Source organism: Diceros bicornis, chromosome 14, assembly GCF_020826845.1.
Source record: "Diceros bicornis minor isolate mBicDic1 chromosome 14, mDicBic1.mat.cur, whole genome shotgun sequence".
In the NCBI taxonomy this organism is placed as follows: Eukaryota; Metazoa; Chordata; class Mammalia; order Perissodactyla; family Rhinocerotidae; genus Diceros; species Diceros bicornis.
In genome coordinates this window covers 26,480,749-26,506,586 of record NC_080753.1, presented here as the reverse complement: position 1 = coordinate 26,506,586, position 25,838 = coordinate 26,480,749, and the positions used below count along the sequence as shown (strand labels likewise).

At 39.4% G+C, this 25,838-nt stretch overlaps 1 protein-coding gene across 1 annotated transcript; it reads right to left on the bottom strand.

The window, feature by feature from the left end:
- Positions 1 to 744: 744 nt before the first annotated feature.
- On the bottom strand, positions 745 to 25,342 carry GLO1 (glyoxalase I). The gene is made up of 6 exons (XM_058554443.1): positions 25,204 to 25,342; positions 10,125 to 10,207; positions 6,229 to 6,369; positions 5,079 to 5,146; positions 3,976 to 4,065; positions 745 to 1,285 (listed from the first exon to the last, which is right to left on the bottom strand). Exons 1-6 carry the CDS (start codon positions 25,285 to 25,287, stop codon positions 1,197 to 1,199), a joined length of 555 nt encoding a protein of 184 aa, XP_058410426.1. The 5' UTR covers positions 25,288 to 25,342; the 3' UTR covers positions 745 to 1,196.
- Positions 25,343 to 25,838: the final 496 nt, after the last annotated feature.

The following is a 25,838-nucleotide window of genomic DNA, read 5'->3' as shown; positions in this document are numbered from 1 at the left end:
TTCTTATTCTCTGGGCCATAAGACATTTTCAAAATCAGTTTGCTTTTTTAAAACCCATCAAATGTCAATCATGGCAGGGAAGACCACTGAGCTGATTTCTGATAACTAAGTTATGTTATCACTGAACGTAATTTATCCTACATGATCACTGGCATCTGGAAGACCTTGGGATACGGGCTCCTCACAAGTAACAAGCACCACTTGTGCAGGAACAAGTGGACAGCCCAGAGCAGTCGTGTGCTACTGATTTCCTCCACTGCTTCTCCCCTCACTGTGGTATTCAGGCCCGAGAGCTGAGAGGACAACGGTCAAATTCACTGAAGGTTTTTACAACAGAAGACTAGCAGATGAGGGATTGTGAGGTGCTAATTTTTGAGGTACAATTTAAATACTAAAAATGATGATGAGATCTTGAGTACGTGAGTCTATTTATGTTGCCTTCAGTTCATTCTAGTTAGTTTGCATGTCTAGCCTGAGAAATCACAGGCCAGTTGGGAGGATTAAATGAGATAAAGTATGTGACAGCCTACTCCAGTGTCTGCATACCCAGCAAATAATATTCCCATCCTCCTCCCCATCCCAAAATAAAGAAGTTAGTAGTCTTTGAACTTTGAAAATACTTTGTAAATAAGAAGAAATTAGTTTGTCTATCAGCATCCTTGTCAGCATGATTCTGAATTGCTCCCAAGAGTACCTTCTCTTCTGTAAAATAAACACTTTCTAATATTTGAAGTACACATGAAGTTTCATTTTTGTTCAGTGTTCTTTACTTTCCATTGTGCAAAGTTATTTCTGAGGAACTGAAACCCCAGAAGGTAACTACAACAAAAACATTTTAAATGTTATTTTTGAAAATGATGACTCAAAGGCAGACTTGTAAAGAAGTCATATTTAGGAGATAGAAGGCAAATGCAGCTTCTGAAGGGAACTGTTCTAACTATTACCTAAAAAAGTAAAGTTATACAACTACATTCAAGGACATAAGACAAAGCACTGCTTTAAAACTAGAATGACTGAACAGTTAGGTGAAAAACAGCTGAAATAGGAAAGGAAAAAGGACTGAAAAGTAATTTGAATTGGGACATGATCCATCAGCCCTAGATGCTTCTGTCATCTGAATATCCTGAATCACATTGTTTCCTTTTTGACCTCCCATAATGTCTTCACTGAAATCTCAAAACAGTATTCTCACAGAACTAAATAATAGTTGCCATATTGTTAGGATTCAAAATTTCAATCCAGTAGCCATCAGGATCTTGAATAAATGCCAGGCCTTTCATTTTACCTGTAAAATAAAATGATTTTCATTATTGAAAAGATTAAAAAAAATACTTAAAAATTTAAAAAATATTTTTATTAATTCAAATTTTAATTTGCACTTTAATGAAGTACAATATTTTGTTTACAGTTTTAACTTTAAAAAATTCTGTTGTCAGTGTTGCCCAAATGCATGTTTTTCAGAATGACTAACAGTCTATCTTCTACACCTAGCTGGAAACCAACTCTCCCAAAACAAACTGTGGGACTGACTGCATCTTTAGGTATCTCGGGTATTTACTTCACCTTCACCCTATCACTTCATGCTACCAGCTGAGAAGTCACATCAGTTGTCCTATTTTAAAGAGGAAAAAGAAAATAGGGAGGTGCTCAAGGCAGCAGGTGGTATGGCTTACCCCCACAGCCAAAAGACCCAAATGCTTGGGTCATACGAACCCTTTAAACACTATTCCACGTAACCCAAGCTCTGCCAATCAGACTCGTTCTCCCAGGAATTCATAACTGGGATTGAGACGCTAGTAGGTCTAGTAGCAGAGTTGCTTGCTTAAATGGAAAAATGTGACCTCAGAAACTTATTTTGGGACCAAAGTGCTGAATAGTCTGACTCCTATCTCTGGTTCCTTTCCCCAAGATCAACTCCAGAGGAACACAGATGGAAAATGGGGGAGAAAAAATAAAGCAAGAAACCCCTGGGGTGATGGTTAGGGAGAGGAATGGTGGGGATGGGATGGGTGACTGTTTTAACCTGGTCTGTGTGGAAGGGGGTACTTTTGGCCTGGACCAGAAGGCAGTCCATCACAGCTGTAGGAGAATAAACAGAAGCTTTGTTAGTTTGGCTCTTGCTCCTCCCAGTGCCTTGAGCATCAGCACCTACTCCCCACACACCGTGGGGGGTTCAAACTACCAGTTCAGATGTCCTCGGGAGTAAATAAGCGCAGTGCAGAAGCTTTGTGCCTGTGAGAGACTGAGAAAAACAGGTGGGAATCAACTCATCTCTGCCAGCCTTCAGTCTCCACACAACCAGGGTTAGGGAATGACAATCTCAGAAGTGTTTCCTGCTAACACTGCCTTTCCCTGAGGGACAAAGACGGAGGATTTGACCTGAAGAGTGATTAACTCTCATTTAAAGATGCCTAGAGATCTCTGCCCAGCCCATCTTCCTGAGATCATTTGGGTTGTTAAGGACTGAGGTCTGGCCTTCCCCCCATTCACATTGCCTGATGGATTAGAATAGCTAATAGCTGCAGTAAAAAAAAACCTCTGAGACCAAAATAAAAATTTTAGGAACATAACCATAACCCAAACAATGGATTATAGATTCAAAGAGAAGAACAAATATTAGACCAATGGACCGAGAACTACTAAAACATGTAAAAGTGATGAAGAATATGAAATATAACCAGTATGAGATAAGAGCAAGAAACTATTAAAGGAACCAAGCAAAAATTAGGGATCAAAGATATAATAGCTGAAAATAACAACACAATAGATGAAAACACAAAAGATGACTATCAGAACAGATACATTTGAGGAAAAATTAGCTAATTGGTATGACAGTTTGAGGAAATATCCCAGAAAGAATGCACGAATGCAAGTACAAAGAAATAACAAATATAAAACGCTTCCAGAACAAAACAGAAGATAATACACAAAGGCACAAGAATCAGAGAGCAGATTTTTCAATAGCAACACTGATGGAAAAAAATAGGACAATGAAGTTATATTTTCAAGATTGAAGGAAAATAAACCTAAGATTTTATGTTCAACACAACTGTCAATTCATTTATAAAGGCATAGCTCTCAGCATACAAAGCCTCAAAAGTTCTGCCTCACAAACCCTTTGAAAACAGTTTTGGTTGAGGTACTTTTTAACAAAGGGACAGAAAAATGCAAAGGATGCTGCAAGAGATATATGGAGAAAAGGGGATCAAATACCTTGATATATTTATTATCTTTTTTTTAAAAAAAAAAAGCCAAGGCCAAAGAAAAAGGAAAAATAATATCTCAGTCTGTGTAACAATAACACGATAGTGGTAAAGAGCAGCAAGTTGTTTTCTTACTGAGGAGGAGATTTGGATATCAAATCTTCTAATTGAAAAGAAAAGAAAGGATTAAAATGAAACAGTGAAATGTGTGAAATGTAAACTGAAATGATAAATTATGATGACAGAAACAGATCTAAGTAAAATAATTTTAATACATGTAAATTCAACAAAATCCAGGTATATACTATTTCAAGAGACATACCTAAAACATAAGGACATGTAAAGGTTGTAAAAGGATGAAAAAGAAATACTAGGCAATTATTAACTTAAGAGATTTGGTGTAGTTATATTAATAGTAGATAAAACAGACTTTAAAGAACTTATTTTGGGGTGGCTAGACACACTTGAGATAGTGAAAGCTGGTGGCCAATGAGAGAGTGTGGTAAGGCTGAAGGGTGGGAGGGAGCCCAGGTCTTAGGTGGCTCTCCAGATCCTGTGGCTAGTCCCTAGTGAAGCCACCCTCGTTGCTGTCTTTCAGTTCCCTAAGATACCCGGTTCAATTCCAGTAATTTCTCTTTCCTTAAGCTGGTTGAAGTAGACTTCTTCAAAGTTACTTGCAACCAAAAGGATTTCACTACAACAGTTCCCTCTGTGGGTGCTTAAAAATGTTATGTAACTAAAGAGCCCTGAAGAAAACAAGTAGCAGACTCACCATCATCAGGTTTCTTCACAAACTTGACTCCTAGTTCTTCAAACCTTTTACAAGCAGCATGTACATCAGGAACAGCAATTCCAATGTGACCTTAGGTGACCACCCACAAAATAAGGCAGAGAGAAGGAAGAAATAATTATAACGGGGTCTCCAAGCACCACAAGTAGCTTCCAAAACTAGTTTATTTCAAAACACATAAGGCACTCAAAAGCAGACTGAAACAAGTAGGTTCAAAACCTATAATACCGTATATTAGAGAACAAGAATCTAAGTCTAACTGGCTGCGTAAAATTAATTAGTTGCTCTGAATTATATATTATTTAAAATAAGCCAGTATTGGCTCATACATAGTTCAATCTGTTAAGAATAACCTACATCAAAAAACAGTAATCATTTACTCATATTCAACATGCTTATTGTTGACATTGCCTATATAGCAGCCAATTTAAGCCTGTAATCCTGTTATCTTGATTGGGAGATTTTAAATTTATTTATTTATTTTATTTAGTGTGTGTGTGTGTGTGTGTGTGTGTGTGAGAGAGAGGAAGATCAGCCCTGAGCTAACATCCATGCCAATCCTCCTCTTTTTGCTGAGGAAGCCTGGCCCTGGGCTAACATCTGTGTGCATCTTCCTCCACTTTATATGGGACGCCGCCACAGCATGGCCTGACACGCGGTGCATCAGTGCGCCCCCCGGATCCAAACCGAGGCTGCCAGCAGCGGAGCGCGAGCACTTAACCACTATGCCACGGGGCGGCCCCTTGATTGGGAGATTTTAGATCAAGGTAGAAGTGCATGCTAGCAGAAATAGGGATTATTTATTAACCATAGATTTTGCTTTTGTTTTTTAAATTAAAAAGTCTACTGGAAATACAATACTGAGTCTGAAAAGTAAAATCATTGTGAAAGAGTAAAGGTCAAGTTAAGACTGAGACTATAAAATTAAACAACTCCTAAATAAAATTATTTGTGGAGAATAAAAATAACCATACTCCTAATAAATTGATTGTAGTTAATGTTTTAGGTTTATTAAAATCATAAATAGGTACACAATGCAAAATCACACAAATCTATAAACATTACACGCAAATAAGCAAACATACCAAATCCTCGAGGGTCTGAATTGCCACTGTGGTAACTCTGGGTCTCATCATTTTCAGTGCCCCAATTGCTACAAAAGAAGGGAAAACATAATTACAAGTGACCTGTAGAACAAATATTCTGAAAAGAAAGTTGTGACAAGCTGTCTGAAATTTTTACCATGTATATATGCTACTTAATATACTTGGTCTAATCTCTGCTACTGTAAATATTAAGTTTTCAACTACAGAAAGGGCAAACGAGCAAAGTATGATTTTAAGTAGACTAAGGAGACGGTAAAACTAGGCATCTGGATAAGAACAATAATGAAGATAATACCAACTATTATTTATTGTGCTAAGTACTTTATATTTCATTAAATCCTCAACACAGTTCCATGGGCTAGATCTGAGTCTCCATTTTATAAATGAGACTGCCACTTAAGGAGGTGTTAGAACTTGTTCAGGGTCCCAGAGCTATTGTCAGAGCCAAGACATCACACACCCTAAATCTCACACCCTGAAACAAACGCTCTTTTGTTAGTTGTTAAAGAGTGGATAGGAACAACATAAAGAATAAAAAAGAAAAGGGAATTCCGATTTCAACATTTTTAAATGTTGAAATTATGCAGACCTTAGTTATAGTACCTAAACATTCGTTAGCTAGTTTGGCAAATACCTTGCTATTTCACTCATATTCTCTATCTAAAAGGCAAATGATCTCACTTGCCCTACCTATGCCAAGAACAATACAAAGACCAAAAGATGCATGAAAAAACACTCAAACGTATTGTTACAAATGCAAAGTGATTAGGCAGATGTGGTTTGAAGTAAGCTGGTAAATAAGGGAAAAAGTTTTAAAAAATGAGCTTTAAAAAAATACAGAATAGGGGCCGGCCCGGTGGCGCAAGCGGTTAAGTGCGCGCGCTCCGCTGCGGCGGCCCGGGGTTCGCTGGTTCGGATCCCGGGCGCGCACCGACGCACTGCTTGGTAAGCCATGCTGTGGCGGCGTCCCATATAAAGTGGAGGAAGATAGGCACCGATGTTAGCCCAGGGCCGTCTTCCTCAGCAAAAAAGGAGGAGGATTGGCGGATGTTAGCTCAGGGCTGATCTCCTCACAAAAAAAAAAAAAAAAAAATACAGAATATATAAAAAGATAAAAACTCATACTTACTGTGTCAGTTCAAGTGCAGCTTTTCTGGAAAATACCCACGCTACTTTTTCATCTTTATCTTTTGGGATGTCCTTTTTATCCTCATAAGCCAAGAAAAAGAGTGAAAATTTCATAGTGGGAAAATCTAATTTTTGGAGTAGCCTGAAATTAAACAACAAGAAGTCTGAATCAATTAATAACAGGAAAGACTGATTCAAGCAAAAATCAACATGACAATATTCAAGTTTCACTAAGAATAGGAGCTGTATGCAGTGAGGCTATTTTAATAGAAAAATCAGGGGGAAATCAATGAAAAAATCCCTTTAAAAATACCTATTCACCTGTAAATATCAGTGAAATAAAACACTTTTTAAAAAAGCAAACTTTTGTAATTCATCACTTCTTCAAATATGAAGAAATCTAGCTGGAAATATAGTATTTGTTTATAAATGGCAAAAGGTATCTTCAAAAGAAAATTTTGTTTATTTTTAGTGAAAAATATAATGCATTACCTTATTGTTTTTTCAGATATGTGGCATTCAGTTAAATAAAGTAAATTTATTGAGTTTCTACTATGCCAAAACTCCTCGGAAAAGAAACTGAGGATAGATGGTAAGAGAGAAGGAAGGGCAGGTTAATATCACAGAACACATAAATGTCAACAATAAAGTGGTTAACAGTATCAAATACTGCAGAAAGGTCAAATAGGATTACGACTGAACTGGTCACTAGACGTGGAAAGGTCCTTCGAGGGCAGTTTCAGTAGCTTGGGGCAGCAGAAGCTGGACTGCCCTGGATTGGGAGAGAACGGGAGGTAGTAAGTAAAATGCAAGTGTGCTCTCCCTACATAGATGGTGGGTGATGACGGGAAGGAGGGCAAGAACAGAGGGTAAGAACTACCCTAGAATAGAGAAGACTTAAGCTTTTTTGAAGGTTGAGGGGAAAAAGCCAGTGGAAAAGGAGAGACTGATATGAGAGAAAGAGTGAATGAATTACCAATCTTGAGGTTTTAAAAAAGATAATTGAAGTGAGTATTATAGTGAAACTCACTATAAAGTGAGTTTAAAGAGTATAAGATGATTTTGTGAGGAGTAGGGTAGAATGAGGATGCGTACAATAAAAGTTTCTTTAGGTCACTGAGGATTAAATGCTCAAAGATGACCTCATTCATAATCAATAAGAGTGAATGACTGAAGCATAGCAAATGGAAAGTTTCTAGAGTTCTGTTCCAAATCTTTTAATTATCACTGCTATCACATACGCCTTGGCCCACTAAGATCTATGCTTTAACTTATCACAAAAAGATTTGCTGGAGCACATGAACCTGCTGTACTCGCTTTTCTCAGCTGAGCACATCTTTCAGTACAGTGTCAAGTTGCATCCTCTTTGGGGGCTCTTTAAAAACAAGATCAACACTGGAGTCAATCAGACCTGGATTTGAATTCCAGCTCTGCCACACGCCCACTGTGGGATTTGGGGCCAGTAACTTGATGTCTTTGAGCTTTGGTTTCTTCCTTCATTTGTAAAATGGGAATGTAAGCTACCTCATAAACCTACTGTGAAGACAGAATGAAATAACATGTCAAGTCCCTGGCAAATAGCAAGTGTTCAATACGTATGTTTTCATTCTGTCCTTTAAATACGCCATAGATATATGCAAAACTACTTCTTCTGGAAAGAATTACAAGAAACTGTTGGCAGTAATCTTTGGGGAGAAGGTCTTGGAGAGGTAGGCTATCATTCTTCATTTTGTATTTTCTGAATTGCTTAGATTTTCTAAACATAAACATATACTGTATTACTTGAATTTTTCTCTCAACATCACTGGAGGTTATCCAGGCAGTACATTAAAGATCATTTTATTCTTTATGTTTCTATATTATCAAACAGAAACAAAAAACCCTCATGTTATTTAGGGACACAAATCAAGAAAAATAAAAAGGCTAAAGGTGGCCATAAAATCAAAAGTGTCTGGACACATTAAGGATTTAATTGGCAGCTCCGGGAGAGAAAGGAGTCAGAGCAAATGCAAATATTGGTATCTTGTTGTCCAATGAGCCTGGCTGGGATAGAGGAGAAGAATTTTTTTTTTTTATTAAAGTAACACTGGTTTAAAACATTATATAAATTTCAGGTGTACATTCATATATTTTGACTTCTATATAGACTACATCATGTTCACCACCAAAAGTCTAGTTTCCATGCCATCTGTCACCATACAAATGTGCCCTTTTACCACTTTTACCTACCCTTTCCCCTCCCCGCTTCACCTCTGTTAACCACCAATATATTCTCTGTATCTATATTTTGTTTGTTGTTGTTATCTTTCACATTAGTGAAATCATACAGTATTTGCCTTTCTCTGTCTGACTTATTTTGCTTAGCATAATACCCTCAAGGTCCATCCATGTTGTTGCAAATGGCAAGATTTCATCTTTTTTATGCCTGAGTAGTATTCCATTGTATCTGTGTGTGTGTGTGTGTGTGTGTACACATGTGTATGTGTGTGTGAGTCTACACCACATCTTCTTTATCCATTCATCCATCAGTGCACACTTAGGTTGTTTCCAAGTCTTGGCTATTGTGAATAATGCTGCAATGAACAAAGCAGTGTATGTACCTCTTCAAATTAGTGTTTTTGTGTTCTTTGGATAAATACCCAGAAGCGGAATTGCCGGATAATATGGTAGTTCTATTTTTAACTTTTTGAGAAATCTCCATACTGTTTTCCATAGTGGCTGTACCAGTTTACCTTCCCACCAGCAGCGTATGAGGGTTCCCTTTTCTCCACATCCTCTCCAACACTTGTTATTTCTTGTCTTGTTAATTATAGCCATTCTGATGGGTGTGAGGTGATATTTGATTTGCATTTCCTTAATAATTAGTCATGTTGAACATCTTTTCATGTGTTTATTGGCTATCTGTATATCTTCTTTGGAAAAATATCTCTTCAGATCCTCTGCCTATTTTTTAATTGGGTAGTTTGTTTTTTTGTTGCTGAGTTGTATGAGTTCTTTATATATTTTGGATACTAACCCCTTATTGGATATATGATTTACAAATATCCTCTCCCAATTGGTAGGTTGTCTTTTCGTTTTGTTGATGGCTTCCTTTGACATGCAGAAACTTTTTAGTTTGATGTAGTCTCATTTGTTTATTTATTTTTTTTGTTTCCCTTGCCTGAGGAGACATGATATTCAAAAAGACATTGCTATGACCAATGTTGGAAGAGAGGAACTTGACAGAAGCCCTGGCCAGTCAAGCCCAGTCCCAGACTCCTGTCCAAAAGGACTTTTGGAGCAACCTTTTTTTTTTTTTTTTTTTAAATAATTTTATTTATTTATTTACTTTTCCCCCAAAGCCCCAGCAGATAGTTGTATGTCACAGCTGCACATCCTTCTAGTTGCTGTATGTGGGACGCGGCCTCAGCATGGCCGGAGAAGCGGTGCGTCGGTGCGCGCCCGGGATCCGAACCCGGGTGGCCAGCATCGGAGCGCACGCACTTGACCGCTAAGCCACGGGGCCGGCCCTGGACCAACCTTAAATCCATTTTTTTTTTTTTGTGAGGAGGACCAGCCCTGAGCTAACATCCAATGCCAATCCTCCTCTTTTTTTTGCTGAGGAAGACTGGCCCTGGGCTAACATCCATGCCCATCTTCCTCCACTTTATATGGGACGCCGCCACAGCATGGCTTAATAAGCGGTGCGTCGGTGCACACCCGGGATCCGAACCGGCGAACCCCGGGCCGCCACAGCGGAACGTGTGCACTTAACCGCTTGCGCCACCGGGCCGGCGCCCAACCTTAAATCCATTTTTTAAATGCATCTGAAAACATTCTCTGTATTTGCAAAGCTATTTATTTAAACCGGTGCCAAAAACTGTATTTATTACAGGTGCCAATAAATAGTTTACTCACGTCATTCCAAGAACTCTAGTATAAAAATCCAATGACTTCTTGGGATCTTTAATGCGCAGCATGGTCTGCTGGAACAAAAAGTCCTAAGGACAAACAGTATATATTAAACAACTTAACTTTTATCACTTGTTACCAACACTAATAGTGCTTTCTGTAACAAAATACAGTCTACCATTGTAACACAATATTTAAGAAGAAAGCAACTCTGTCCTCTCAGCCCACCATGGAAATCACCTGGAAACAGTTCCCATACCTACCACCTACAACTTCCTACGGCTCTCTGCCCAAGGGTGTTTTCTGGTCACAAGAGCAGGCCCCCATGTGGGGCATGTCCAAAGTGCCCGGGAGTTTACACCCCAGGAATGACGATCAACCATCAGTGGATAAAAAACCTGGCTTCTTTGCCCCTTAGTAGGACAATTCTGAGACGTTCCACACAGTCTCTCAGAGGCTTCCTAGCAAGACTGAAGCCCAGCTGCCCCCAGTGGTAATCCAGTCTCACTTTTTATGGCCTCCCTTCTCCACTCCTCAGAGCTTTCTTTGACTACCTCCCAAATAAACTACTTGCAACCAAACTCTTATCTCCAGTCTGCTTTTGGGTGACTAAACTAAGACAGTGACATTACAAATAAAGGGTTCAAACACTGTAAAATTTGTTGAATGGCTGCATAAACGCCCTTCCAGAACTTTATTGGCAAGCAAGGAGTTACTCACAAGATCCTAGGCTCCTAAGTAACAAAAAGGGTAAAATGTTACTGTCTCTTAACACCATTGTGAAACTGTCCAATTTACAAATCAGGAAACAGAAGGCTTGACTTAACTGGTAAAAGGGCAGAGAGTATATTAACTCATGGAGTGAAGATTATTATTAGCATTAATAATAATACTTTGTCTAGGAGTCTGACTTCATTAGGTACAACTATGAGGTATTACTATCTATAGGTATTACTATCCCCATTTTACAGACGAGAAACACACTCAGGGTGATTAAATTAATCGGCCCTCTGATTCTAAGTTCAGGTCTCCTTCTATCATAGGTACCTTCCAGACCATGAGTCTTAACTACTTTTGTGCTTCCTAACAGATTTTTATTCTTGTCACACTCACGGACTTGACAGAACAGGCCTGAAAGTTGTGAACTCTCCCTTTGCAGCCACACAGACATCTCCCCACTATGATTTACATCATACAAAATACAAATATGTTTTATTCACTTAGCATCATTAGGAAACAATATTTTTCTATTTTGCTAAAGTTTTAAGTAACCAAAATCTACTCATTTTAAGCATTAAAATACTCATTCAAAACAAAACTAGCCTAAAAACTATCTTAATAAACTGATCTTAATGAATAACTTAACTCTTCATTTACAGCTTATAACCATATACAAGGCAGTTGGCTCTGAAGTTACATGTTTCTAGAATATTTGGATTGCTTTTCTCAGTCAAGTGCTACACTCCTAAAGGTCCTAGTTCCAGCAAGCAGCTGAAAAGGGGACAAGCAGCTCCTGACATCAGGCACTGGCGTGGCACTCATAACTGGCCTTGGTTTTCTCCTGTGGAACATAATTGCAAAAACAGCTACAAAGTCACTCTGTGACCGCAATGAAGTGACACCAAACAAAATTCCACTTCATATTCTTCTTTAAGCAGATTAAAACAAGGCACGGTTTTTAAGGCTTGGTATACACTACAAAAATAGCAAATATTCCCTTCTCCCGGCTAATGTGAGAGACTGCTGCTTCTCTACCAGTCACAGTATTTGCTTGAGGAGGCCGGTTCTAGGCCAAAATCCCACGTGTGATCTTCCAACCTGACCATAGCTAATTACAAAGGCTGGACCTGGCAGGCCTCATGGGGGACAGCTGCCCTCCTCACACCAGACTTGGTGCACAGCCAAAGCACTGCGGTCTCTGGAAGGAGCTGCAGGCAAGGACTAAATTCTAATGAAGTTCCTGGTTATTCTATCAAACATACTGCTGTGAGGAACTCTGCAGATGAAATTAAGGTTACTCATCGGCTGACTTGAAAATAGGAAGAGTAGCCTGGATTATCCAGGTGGATTCAATGTAATCATGTGAGACATCAAAACCAGAAGACAAAGGCAGATGAGACAGAGAGATCCAGCAAAAGAAGGCAGTAGAAGAAAGGTGTGGCAGAAGAGGAAGTCAGAGGGATTCCACGTGTGAGAAGGATTCAATTTGCCATCCTGGCTTGGAGATGTAGGGGCGCATGTGCAAGGAGTTAAGGACAGCAGCACCCCCCCCTAACAGCAGCAAAGAATGTGGGGGACGTCTGTCCTACAACTGATAGGAACTGAATTCAGCCAATAACCTGAATAAGTTTGGAAACGGGTTTTCCCCCAGGGCCTCCAGTAAGGAATGCAGACCTGTCAACACCTTGTTTCAGCCCAGGGAGACCCATGTCAGACTTTTAACCTACAGAACCACAAGGTAATAAATTTATGTTGTTTTAAGCTACTTACCAGCAACGGAAAACTAACACATCTCAACAGAAGTCCATAACTTTGGTGACGTAGGTTGTGATCTATATACAGATTTTTTCAAATGATTAAAACTATCTGTGGGCCGGCCCCGTGGCTTAGTGGTTAAGTGAGTGTGCTCCACTGCTGGCGACCCGGGTTCGGATCCCGGGCTCGCACTGACACGCTGCTTCTCTGGCCATGCTGAGGCTGCGTCCCACATACAGCAACTAGAAGGATGTGCAGCTATGACACACAACTATCTACTGGGGTTTTGGGGGGAAAAATAAATAAATAAAATCTTAAAAAAAAAAAAAAACTATCTGAAAATGTTGGTTACTCCTGCATAAAGAAAACCTCAGCTATCTACTTATCTGCCCTAAAAACGTACAGAATTTAATCTTATTTTGATGATTCAAGGACATTTCTACAAACACCAATTACTCTCTTCCAATGTAATACAGGAGGTACTGGTACATTCAGTACTACTTGTCACTATATTGAAACTGTCCCTGGAACTCCTGTTTTTATTTTAGTTTTTAATGAGTTTTTAGTCTCCTTCCTCACCATTGCCAATTCTATCAGCAAAATTCTCCTTTCTTGGACACACAGCCTCTAGCTAATTTCCCTAAATTCTTTGACTCTACACTTCTCACGGCCTCCCCTGCTGGCACCTTGATCTGGCTACTCTACCTCCCACCCAGACCGGTTGGTATTCCTCTCTCTCACCCTGCCCCCTACAATCTACTCTCAGTCAGAGATCCTTTAGAAAGTTAATTCAGATCACGTCACTCTTCTGCTCCAAGACCCTGAGAAGGCGCCCCATTTCACTCAGAGTGAAACCCAAACTCCTCACAATGGCCCACTATGACTGGCCCCTGTTGCCTCTCTGACCTCTCCTTCTGCCCACTCCCTCTGCTTCACTGCCGTCTTCAGAACAGTTCACTGAACTTGTCTGCCATGTTCCAGCCTTAGGACCTTTGCACCAACAGTTCCTCTGTTGGAACACTCTTTCCCCAGAGCCACTTCTAATCTTTTTAATTCTTTGCTCAACATCATCCTCTCAATGAGGCCTTACCTCACCACCTTAAATTATAACTCTCCACTTCAATCCCCTTACCTTATCCTATTTTTTCATGTTCTTTTCCCATAGCACTTGTCACCTTTTAATCTGCTATTTACTATATTTATCTTTTATTGTTTTTCTTCCCCCATTAGAATACAAGCTCCAGGAGGGCAAGGATGTTTGTTTTGTTTGCTGACGTATCTCAGCACAGAACCTGCAGAGTAGGTAACCAATAAATATTTGCTGAATGAGTAAATCCTAAAAGTAATGTTAGTCTTTATTATCTATTAACATAACTATGTATTATAGCTATCTAAATAAATACATGTAAAAGAATATTAAAATTAACTTTAAAAAGTCTATATGTAGTTAACAATACTATATTGTATACTTGAGAATTACTAAGAGAGTAGATCTTAAAGTTGTCACCACATACGCATAGAAAAGGTAACTATGTGAGGTGATGAATGCATTAACTAACCTTATTGTGGTAGTCATTTTGCAGTATATAGATATATCAAATCACTATGTTGTATACCCTAAACTTACACAATGTTATATGTCAATTATACCTCAATAAAGCTGGAAAAAGATAGTTTAAAAAAAAAAGAAAAACTGGAAAGGTATACCATTTTTCTGATTGAGATGACTCAATATGATGAACAGATTGATTATTTCCAAGTAAATGTATAGATGTAATATAAACTCTAATACCATTTTTAACCTTTAAAAAAAAAGTGTATACATGGCAAAAAAATTAAAAGTATATTCAATATGACTGCATTTATTTATTAAAAACAGGCTTATAATCCCTTTGCTGCAAAAGTGTTATTTGGATGATATAAAAAACAAGCAGGACTTGCTTTTTATAAAATGATCAAGTTGTTCTAAGCTCAGACAACAGTTTTCTTTTTATCACCAAAATATTCTGTTAACTCTCTGTACTTCTTGTAAACACTTGAATGATCTTAAGAAAAAGTCCCTTTCTTAAAAAGTTCCTAAAAATTACTGTTTATTCCTATGTTCTAAAATACTGTTTAAAATAAATATATCTTGTGTTTAAAAAGTAAGACTTATGTTCATGTCTTGTCTTATCAGACAGTTCTTAACTTTGTCTTTCCCTTATCATGCTCTAAATTTGGAACAATAAAAGTGAGATGTCTTTTATGCCTAAGCTATCTTTGGCTTTTCTGGGATGGCTACTGAGGTAACGAAGATTTGCTCCTTTGCCTTATAAAAAGGAAGAGTAATAGAAATAATCAGGCTTTTGGGGGTCACTGTCCAAATTTAATTAACTCAAAACTACTGTGAAAAAACTTTAACGGTACAATCAAGGATGTTTCCAATGCATGTCCTCTGTGCCTACAACACAATCCTGATAAAACTATAAAGATGGGGCATGGACGTGAACCAAAGGGTCAAGGTCCCTTCGAGCACCTCTAAATGGATTTTTTTGTATAAGATGAGAGACTCAGGTAAAGCTTCATTTTTTACCTATGGATGTCCAATTGCTCCAGCACCATTTATTGAAAAGGCTACCTATCCTTTCTCCATTGAACTACTTTCGCATCTTTGTCAGAAATCTGTTGGGCATATTTGTGTGGGTCTATTTCTGAGTTCTCTACTCTGTTCCACTGATCTGGGTCTATCTCTCTGCCAATACCAAGAGTAATGAATACTATAGCTATATAGTAAGTCTTAAAATCAGGCAGACTGATTCCTTCCACTTTATTCTTTTCAAAATATAGTTATTCTAGTTTTTTGTCTTCCATATAAATTTTAGAATAATCTTGCCTATATCTAAAAAAAGGTTTGATAGGGATTGTGTTAAACACATATATCAACTTACGGAGAATTGAAATCTTTACTATGGTTTGTCTTCCAATCACGAACACAGTATCTCTCTCTATTTATTTAGATCTTCCACGATTTCTTTTTATCAGCACTGTGTAACTTTCAGCATACAAGTCCTGTACATGTTTAAGATTTACACCTAAGTATTTAATTTTGTTGAGCGACTGTAAATGGTTTGTATTTTTAATCTTGGTGATCATGTGTTCTTTGCTAGTATATAGAAATACAATTGGTTTCTGTTATGTTTATCTTGTATCCTATGACCTTGCTGAAGTCACTTACTAGTTTTACAAGACTTTTTCGTAGGATTTCTTATGTAGACAATCATGTCATCTGCAAAAAGGGACAGTTTTATTTCTTCTTTCCAATCTGTATGACTGTCATTTCCTTTTCTTGCTTTACTGCACTGGTTGGAACTTACAGCACTATGTTGAATAAGAGTAGTAAGAACAGACACCCTTGCCTTGTTCCTCTAAATTAGGGAGAAAGCATCACCATTAAGTATAATGTTAGCTTAAAGTTTTTTAGAGATACTCTTTATCAAGTTGAAGTTCCCCTCCATTCTTATTTGTCTGAAAAAAATTTTTTAAATCATGAATGGTGTTCAATTTTGTGAAATGCTTTTTCTGCATTAATTGATATGATCACATGATTTTTCTTCTTTAGCCTCTTAAGGTAGATTACTTTGATTGATTTTTGAATATTGAACCAGCCTTGCATACCTGGAATAAACTCCACTTAGGCATGGTGTGTAATTCTTTTTATTTATTGCTGAAGTCTATTTGCTAACATTTCGTCAAGGATTTTTACATCTATCTTCATGAGGGATATTGGTCTGTAGTTTTCTTTTTTTTTAGTGTCTTCATCTGGTTTTAATATCAGGGTAAAACTAGTTTTATAAAATGGGAAGTATTCTCTCCTCTTCAATTTTCTTGAAGGAATTGTGTAGAATTGATGTTAATTCTTCTGTTTGGAAGAATTCTCTAGTGAAATCACCTGAGCCTGGAGATATCTTTTTTGGAAGATTATTAACTATGAATTCAATTTCCTTACGTTATAGAGCTATTCGAAATTATTTATATCATATTGGGTAAGTTATGGTAGTTTGTGTTTTTCAAGGAATTGGTTTACTTCATGTAAGTTGCCAAATTTATGTATATAGAGTTGTTTTTAGTATTCCTTTATCTTTCTGATGTTTGCAGAGTCTGTAGTAGTGTCCCCTATTTTTTTCCTGATATTGGTAATTTGTGTCTTCTCTCTTTTTTTGTCAGTCTTGCTATAAGTTTGTCAATTCTATCAGTTTTTTTCAAAGAACCAACTGTTTCATTGATTTCTTTCATTTTGTTTTCAATTTCATTGAATTCTGCTCTTTATTATTTCCTTCTTTCTGCTCCTTTGGGTTATTTGGCTCTTCTTTTTCTAGGTTCTTGAGGTGGGAACTGAAATTACTGATTTGAGACTTTTCCTCTTTTATAATGTATGTATTTAGTGCTATAAATTTCCCCCCATCACTGTTTTAGCTGAGATTCTTTTTTCATTCAGTTCAAAGTATTTTTTAAAATTTCCCTTGAGACTTCCTCTTGATGCATGGATTATTTAGAAATGTGTTATTTAGTTTCCAAGTGTTTGGAGATTTTCCTGCTACGTTTCTGCTACTGATTTCTAGTTTGATTCTGTGGTGGTTGGAGAACATACTCTGAGATTTCAATTATGTTAAATTTGTTGAAGTTGGTTTTAGGGTCCATGACATGGTCTATCTTGGTATTTGTTCTTGAAAAAAAAAATGTGTATTCTGTTGTCATTGGGTGGAGCATTCTATAAATGTTGATTAGATCTTGCTTGTTGTATGGTGTTGCTGAATTTGTCTATATCCTTGCTAATTTTCTGTCTAGTTCTATCAATTGTTGAGAGAGGAGTACTGAAGTCTCCAAATATAACTGTGGATTAGTCTATATCAGTTTTTGCTTCACACATTTTTGCAGTTATGTTGTCTGTTGCACATACGTTTAGGATTGCTATGTCTTCTTGGTTAATTCACCCTTTTATCTCATATAACATACTTCTCTATCTATGATAATTTTCTTTGCTCTGGCATCTACTTTATTTGCTATGAATACAGGCATACCTAATTCTATTGCACTTCACTTTATTGCATTCTGCAGGTATTGCTTTTTACAAAACCCTCCACCAACAAAAAGATTATGACTTGCTGAAGGCTCAGATGATGGTTAGCATTTTTTAGCAATAAAACATTTTTTAATAAAGGTATGTAAATTGTTTTTGTTTGTTTTTTTTTGTGAGGAAGATCAGCCCTGAGCTAACATCTGTTGCCAATCTTCCTCTTTTTTGCCAAGGAAGATTGGCCCTGGGCTAACATCCATGCCCATCTTCCTCTACTTTATATGGGACGCCGCCACAGCATGGCGTGACAAGCAGTGCATTGGTGCGTGCCTGGGATCTGAACCTGTGAATCCTGGGCCACCGAAGCAGAGTGCGTGCACTTAACCACTATGCCACTGGGCTGGCCCCATGTACGTTGTTTTTTTAAACATAATGCTGTTGCACACTTAATACACCACAGTATAGTATAAACATAACATTTATGTGCACTGGGAAACCAAAAAATTTGTGTGACTTGCTTTATTGTGATATTCGCTTTATCGTGGTGGTCTGGAACCAAACTTGCAATATCTCCAAGGTATGCCTATATAGCCACTCCTGCTTTCTTTTGATTGTTTGCATAACATATCTTTTTCCATCTTTTTACTTTTAACTTGCCTCTATCATTATATTTGAAGTGAATTTCATGTAGACAGCATATAGTTGGGGCATATTTTTACTTTTTCTTTCAGTTTTATTGAGATATAATTGACATACAGTACTGTATAAGTTTAAAGTGTACAGCATAATGACTTGACTTACAGAAGTTGTGAAATGATTACCACAATAAGTTTAGTTAACATCCATCACTTCATATATAGATAAGTTGGGACATCTTTTGAAATCCACTCTGCCAATCTCTGTCTTAATTGGTCTAATTATTGAAATGTTAGGGCTTAAGTTGGCCATTTTATTTTTGTTTTGTTTTCTGTTTGTTCTTTGTTTTTTTGCCTTCCTATGGGTCACTGGAACACTTTTTTATAATTCTATTTTGATTTATCTACAGTGTTTTTGCACGCAATCTTTTTTTTCTGAGGAAGATCAGCCCTGAGCTAACATCCATGCCAATCCTCCTCTTTTTGCTGAGGAAGACTGGCCCTGAGCTAACATCTATTGCCAATCCTCCTCCTTTTTTTCCCCCCTTTTTCTCCCCAAAGCCCCAGTAGATAGTTGTATGTCATAGCTGCATATCCTTCTAGTAGCTGTACATCAGATGCCGCCTCAGCATGGCCAGACAAGCGGTGTGTCAGTGCGCACCTGGGATCAGAACCCGGGCCGCCAGTAGCAGAGTGTGTGCACTTAACCGCTAAGCCACGAGGCTGGCCCTGCATGTGCTCTTTGTATAGCTTTTTTTAGCAGTTGCTGTAGGTGTTCCATTATATGTAAGTAACTTACCACAGTCACTTGGTGTTATCATTTTGTCAGTCTGAGGGGAGTGTAGAAACCTTACCTCTCTTTACATACCTTTACTCTCTCCCATTTACAGTTATCTTAAAATATTTCTATTGCTGGGTTGGGGTGGAATTTCAGGTTTCCCATGTTTCTCCACTGATACAACAAGGGGGGAAAGCTCGTTATTGCCTGGCAAGATTAAAGTCGTGGCTCCCTACCCAGCCTTCTCTGCTACCACCCTGGCAGGGGAGGGTGGGCACCTCATTATGGGAATGTTGGGTGGAAGATTAGGCTCTCCACTCAGATTTTCCTGGCCTTGGTGGGGCTGTGGCCAGTTTTTTCCATGGTGTTTGGTAGTAGCAGAGCAATTATTGTCTAAAAGTTTTCTGTTTTGTCAGGAAATATTGCCTATTTCCTGGTCCTGTGGCTAGAGAAAGCAGACTTGCAATGGGCTTTGTCTGCATCCATTGGCATTTCCTGGTTGCTAGCTCTTTAGCTCCACGTCTGGGCTATATGAGACAAAAAGAAAACCCAGGAAACTCACCACCATGTTGTTCCAAGCCAAGGTCCCTAGCCAATCTGCCATCTCTTCACTTTTCAGTCCTCCTGTGTTTGTTTTATATATAATGTGTAGAGTTTTTAGCTGTACTTAGCAGGAGGAATAGGGAAAAGTATGTGCACTCTATCTTCCCAGAAGTCTCCAAGTGGATTTTAGACAGTTGCCTCCAACAATGGGATATGTTTGGTCACTATATATCTGCTTTCAGAATAAATCAAAACTTGTCAAAAAGCCACCACCATGGCAAAAAAGTTGCTTGACTTCGTGTTTTCTACCTCTCGAATTCTTTCTAGTAACGAAGACACTCATTTCTCTAGAACTGTTACAAAGGAGCTTTGTAAGACATCTTTACATCTTACTCAAAATCAAAATCTTATTGCCTCTATCACCTTCAGTCTTCAGAAAAGAGAAGTTTCAAACTTGCATTAGACAAATTTTCAGAAATTTTAAAATTTCTTTGGCGTAAAGTGTGTGTTTTGGCCTTAATAACAGTGAGGCCAACTCCCTTTGGAACCCATCAACTCTCTCCCAGTGAATTTTCAAAGGTGTTGCATCATCCCCAGCAGGGAGTCTTCTTAAGGCTCAACTAAACATTCAGACTCACAAGACAGTCAGGTACAGGGAGAAGATCCATACTGGGCAGAAGGGGGAATCACCCTGGTGTAGAAGCCCCATCCACCACAGGAGCCAATATCCCTATTAGCAACTCCATAGGCATAGCTTCTAGGATCTCTACAAGGGACAGTTATAAGATTACTGCATTCAGGAAAGCCCAAAGCCATGGTTTCCTATTAGGTATTTATAATTTTCCCTCTCCAGATGCAATTTAACAATCAAGTTATTTTTACCATAACCAACACCGCCAAGTAACAAACACCATTTTTAATTGTTTCTTGGGAAACAGAGCTAGAATTAACCAAAGGTCAGATTCTCACCAAAGAGGAAAGGGCTTAATGCTGTACCCCTACGCGTCATATCTGCTATAAAACAAAAATGGAGAAAGTTTTGTTTTTTCCTGACTTTTAAAAATCACAATTGCCTTCAATAAAAGATAGTTTTGGAAATATAAGTGTATCTGAGGGGAACAAGACTGTTTTACTACGTGACAGCTGGAGCACATGGTTTATGTACAATATGGTGTGATTTTTTTTTTCTTTGCTATCTTCCTCCTTCTAATATTACTTCCCTGACTCAACCTATGTCAGAATGTGACAAATTGTTCTAGAAAACAATTGGTTCTCTCCTTCCTACTCTGTAACTCAACAGTCAACAATATACTTCAAGTATACTTACCCTATAGATAAGAGAGACAGACATAGCTAGGACACAAAAAGGAAAATTTTTTAAATTTAAAAGTTACCTGTGATATTAGTAAACACATCTGCCAGACCACTCTTACAATAAATAAGAGAAACAGGAAAATCCTAGAAGCCCTCAGTATCATGAGGTCTTTCAAATCTCACGCAAAGGGAGAAAAAACACACAAGCGTGAGAGAAATAATTCTCTCACAGAGGCGATATGGTTTGAATGCTGACTCTACCACTGTTACCTTGAGTAAATTATTACTCTTCTTGAACCTCAGTTTTCACATCTTTAGAATGGGGATAATTGTAGCTCTCAGCTCCTAGAGTTGAGCTGAAAAGTAAATGGGATAAAGCATGAAAGTGCTTAGCATAGCACCTAGCCCAGATCAAGCTACTTTGCTTATTATTGTTCTTGCTGTCACTATTATAAAAAACACTCAGAGTTTCCACTACCAACTACTGCTTTTGATTCCCAAATCTGCATTCCCCAGTCCATACCTCTAACCTCAGCTCTGGACTTATATCTCCATCAGCCTACTCATCATTTCCACTTGGGTCAAAATATCAAATTCATCACAGCCCACATAAATACTCCTTCCTGTATTCCCAACAGGAAATGCCTCTAGAATCCCTTGTTAGCCCAAGTCAAACACCTAGACTCTTCCTAGACTCCTCCTTCTCCACTCCTCTGTAATCCAATCCAAGTGTCCTATCCACACGAATGTGTAAATCCCTCTGGAATCCTTCTCCTTTCCTTTCTAAGGATCACTACCTTGGCTCATGTCCTCACTACTTCCTGCCTGGACGATTGTCATAGCCTCTCTGGTCTCTGCTTCTTGCAGGCTTACCCAAATGCTCCAGAGTGATTTTCCTATAACGAAAACCCAACTATGTCATTTCCGGGTTAAAAATCAGTCCTTCAGTGATGCCTCAGAGCTTTTAGGAGAAAGTCCCAAAAGCAAGCATATTGCTGCATACTTCTCTAACTTCATCTTTGCCACCACTCCCCTAACTGGTCATCTCAAACATTTTTGATTTTACACCCTTATCAATTAAAAAAAAAAAAAAAGAGCATGCACTCCCAATAAATGCATATTTATTTTAATTATATACACATACAAATATAATAATAAAACACATATTACAAAATAAATTTACCAAATAGAAATCTTTATAGGGTGAGAAAAACAAATGAACATAAGGGAAGTGCTCATATTTTCTCTGAGCATCCCAATGATTTGTGTACCTTTCCTTCAACTCCCACTGCCTATAACTTGAGTCTCACTGTATTACCTGTAGGTCGCTGCATCAGTTCTCTGATGTCATTGTGCTTTTATATATATCTTATGATTCTCTCTGCCTAGAACAGTCATTCATTCATCTGGCCATTGTCCTTCTTCCTTCCTCCTTTCCATTCTTTCTTATCCCTGCCCCACACCCAACTCTACCTGGCTACCCTCTTTGTATTTGGTAAAACTCAGCTTAAGTGTCAGCAACACAGAAAGATTTCCCTGATCCTGTTAGCTACCACTCAGATGGGATGGGACTCCAAGTTATGCTATCAAAGGACACTGATAGAGACAGTAAAAAGAATGAATTTCAGGAGGTCACCACTTGGGAAAAGAAGTATTTGGCCTTATGAGAAAGCTAGCCAAGTAAGACTGCCCAGGAGGTGGTGCAGCCGTACACTCTTTGGCCTGCTTTTATGACAAAGATGCAAATGATCAACAAGCAAGTTGACTTTCCAGCACTGCTGCTCTCTCCTTTCCAAACCAGGCCGTCATCACTTATCTCACCTGCTGGAAGAGCCTTTTAGGTGTCCTCATCACCTCCAGGCTTGGATCCCTCCAATCTACTCTATAGAATGTTTTGAAACTCCGAATGGTTCCCCACTACCTATATAAAATCCAACTTTCTTAGATGTGACTTGCAAAGCTCTCTCCATGACTTGGCTCCAACCTACCATTCCAGTCTTCTCCACCACTGCTCCACTGCTTAGATAACCTGAACTTCAACCCAAAACACAGAGGTCACCTCTCCAGAACATCTGGAGAACACCCCACACTGCATCTTTTAGCCATCTCACCACATTTTTTTAGATGGTTCCTCCGCCTAGACTGCCCTCCCATATGACTCCATCTCCCATGTGGTATTGGAATCCTATCCATCTTTCCAGGCGTGGGCCCACCCCCACCTTCTGCTTGATGCACTCCCTGATCCCCACACTTGAAATACAACCTTGAATTGTATCACTTTTCATAGTTTAGAAAACATGGATACAATTTTATCCTCATAATAACTCTCCTTATGCTGCTTTTACAAACTCAGCCCAAGCGCCCTGCTAAGATCACTGAAGCCAATGACAGAACTGGGGATTCAAATGCAGGTCTTCAGGCTCCAAACACCCTGTGCATACACCATACCACAGATGTTACCGTTGAAAATCTCCACCTCTTGTGCTCCCAAGGTGCTTTGTAATTTCAATAGCACATTAATCCCAGTTCCATCCTAGGTTAGAGTTGGTGTATGTTTGGTGAGGGGATCTCATCTTGTTCATTCCAGTATTCCCAAAACGTACCATTCTTTACACATAGCAGGTGATCTGTGATCAGGCTGAATTTAATTCATTCAGGATTTTTACTTTCCTTCATGTCAAGTTTCAAAATTACTGCTGGAGTCAGTACTCTAGAAGCAGGGCAGAGGCTGGGAGTGTGGGCTCCTCCCTAGCCAAGTTACTCAACACCGCCATGCCAGAGTCTCCTTATATGTAAAGTGGAGATAATAATTATGCCTTCCTCATAGGGTTGTTGTGAGGATTAAATTAAGTAATGTACTTAAAACAACCACCCAGGGCCTGGCATACTCAATATGTACCAGCTGCTATTACATATTCCATTTTATGTCCCCCAGATGATATTCTAAGGGCCAAAACTTACTGATCTCAAAAAATAATTACTCCAAATCACCAAGAGAAATTTGGACTGTGGAGTGTAAATTAAGAATGCAAGAAAGTGTATTTAATATATTTTATAAAGATCTCCCTGAAATCTTTTTTTTTAATTGCCCAGTACATAAAATCCCCAGTTATCTGAGAAATTAATTTATACTGAATGACTCAACTTATATTATGTGAAATAACTAGGTAATACTATTAGAGGGAAGATGAGGGTGAGAGGAAATACATATTTATTTATCTATTTATTTATTCTCTCTTAACTTTGCAGTGACTAACATTTTTTCCTAAGCTAAGAACCAGGTGCTAGTCAAAGGCTTTAGCAATTAGAGGTGTCTGACTCTTCATCCTGAAGGCAAAGAAAAAGCAGGAACCAAAGCCACTGACCTCTCTAGAGGTCTGCATAAAGCACATATCCAATCTTCAAGGAATTTAGAGATTCCCCAGTCTAAAGAATAAATACAAAGGCATCTACTGACACTGACGCGTACACTGGAACAACCCCCAACCCCAACCCCACCCCAGTGGCTGTTGTGTCTCATCTTGACAAAGCACGGAGGCACCACACCTGAGTGAGTTACACTGACTCTTAGTAGAGACATGTTAAGCAAGCTGGAGGGATGAAAGGCGTCATATGCAATAAGTCGCTCCTTTCACTGGGTCTCAGCTGCAATGAGAGGGTCGGCGAAGGAATTTCTAAGATTCCCTTAGGATCTAAGCTCCATGATTCTGTCATCTCTCCTGGGGGCCACCAGGCACAGGGAGGGCAGGAGTGCGGCCGTGAGAAACCGTAAAACCCAAGCAAAAGCGAAATGCTGGGCGCGGCTATACTCGGCAAGATCAAATTAGTTTGGAGTAGTTAAGCCTGGAGCCAGGGCAGTTGCAGAAAAATGATCCAGCCCGGGAGGGGCCGGCATGGAGAGGACTTTGGAACCTGGACTGGGAATTCTGAAACTGTTCTCATCGGCCATGGCTATTGACCGGGGGAACTCGCACACCACTGATAGGGTATCTGACCCTGGGTTAGCCGTGGCCTCCAGTAACCGTCCCAAAATAAAAAAGTTAATGCAAGTGGGGTCACAGTCTTTGAACCAACCTGAAGAAATGGATCTTCTCACGGAACCCCCACTAGACCCCATTAGCTCTCTTCCCTGCCAACTTCCAAGGCCGGCAGCGCTGTAGCGGTAGCCGGATGGGGTTTGAATCCAGCCCGGACCGGACCCGGCTGAGTCCGGGGATCTGCTCCCTTCGGGGGCCCCAGCCGCGCCACGCGGGGCCCTGACGCGAGAGAACTGGGTTCCGCGCCCACCTTGGTGCTGGGGTCCGGGTCAGAGCAGCAACTGAGGGCGCCCTCGTCGCTGAGGCCGCTGGACGCGGGCTGCGGGTCTGCCATGGCCGCACTGCGGAATCACGGACTGCTCCCCGGGAACGCAGCAGCCACCCACACTCCGCCGCGCTGCCGGGCTGCAGGGCTGCCTCGACTAGCCACGGCGCCGCGGCGCCGGGGGCGGGCCGCCGCTGACTTCCAGCCAATCGCTGCGCGGAGAGCAAGTTGGCTCTCTGCCGATTGGGTCTCAGTGAGTCAGCGCCCCGGCCACAGGGCTCTATGTCCCAAGACTACAACTCCCAAGGTGCCTTGCGCACAAGGGAGGCCTGCTTGGGGGGGGGGGGGGGAAAACCCCTGCGGACCGGAAAGCATGGTATGTCTGTGTTGCTTGATGACCTAATTCTGTTTCTGTTTAGCTGTTAAAATTCGGTAACCATCTATATACATCAGGCCTAAACTTGGTAAGAAATTGGAATCTGATGGAAAGAAAATTGGGAGTTATTCTTTTTAAATTATAAGGATCCCAAAATCTTTATTTATTTTCTCAGTTTAAGCAACACAGGACAACTAAAGCAACTCTGACTTAGTAAAAAACTTAGGTTCAAGTTTTGGGTCCA

Coding starts and splice junctions, on each gene's coding strand:
- GLO1 (XM_058554443.1), bottom strand. CDS start 25,287: ATGGCAGACCCGCAGCCCGCGTCCAGCGGCCTCAGCGACGAGGGCGCC. Junction 6,370..10,124: donor ACTAGAGTTCTTGGAATGAC/GTGAGTAAACTA, acceptor GTTTAATTTCAG/GCTACTCCAAAAATTAGATT. Junction 5,147..6,228: donor GCTGCACTTGAACTGACACA/GTAAGTATGAGT, acceptor CTTCTTTTGTAG/CAATTGGGGCACTGAAAATG.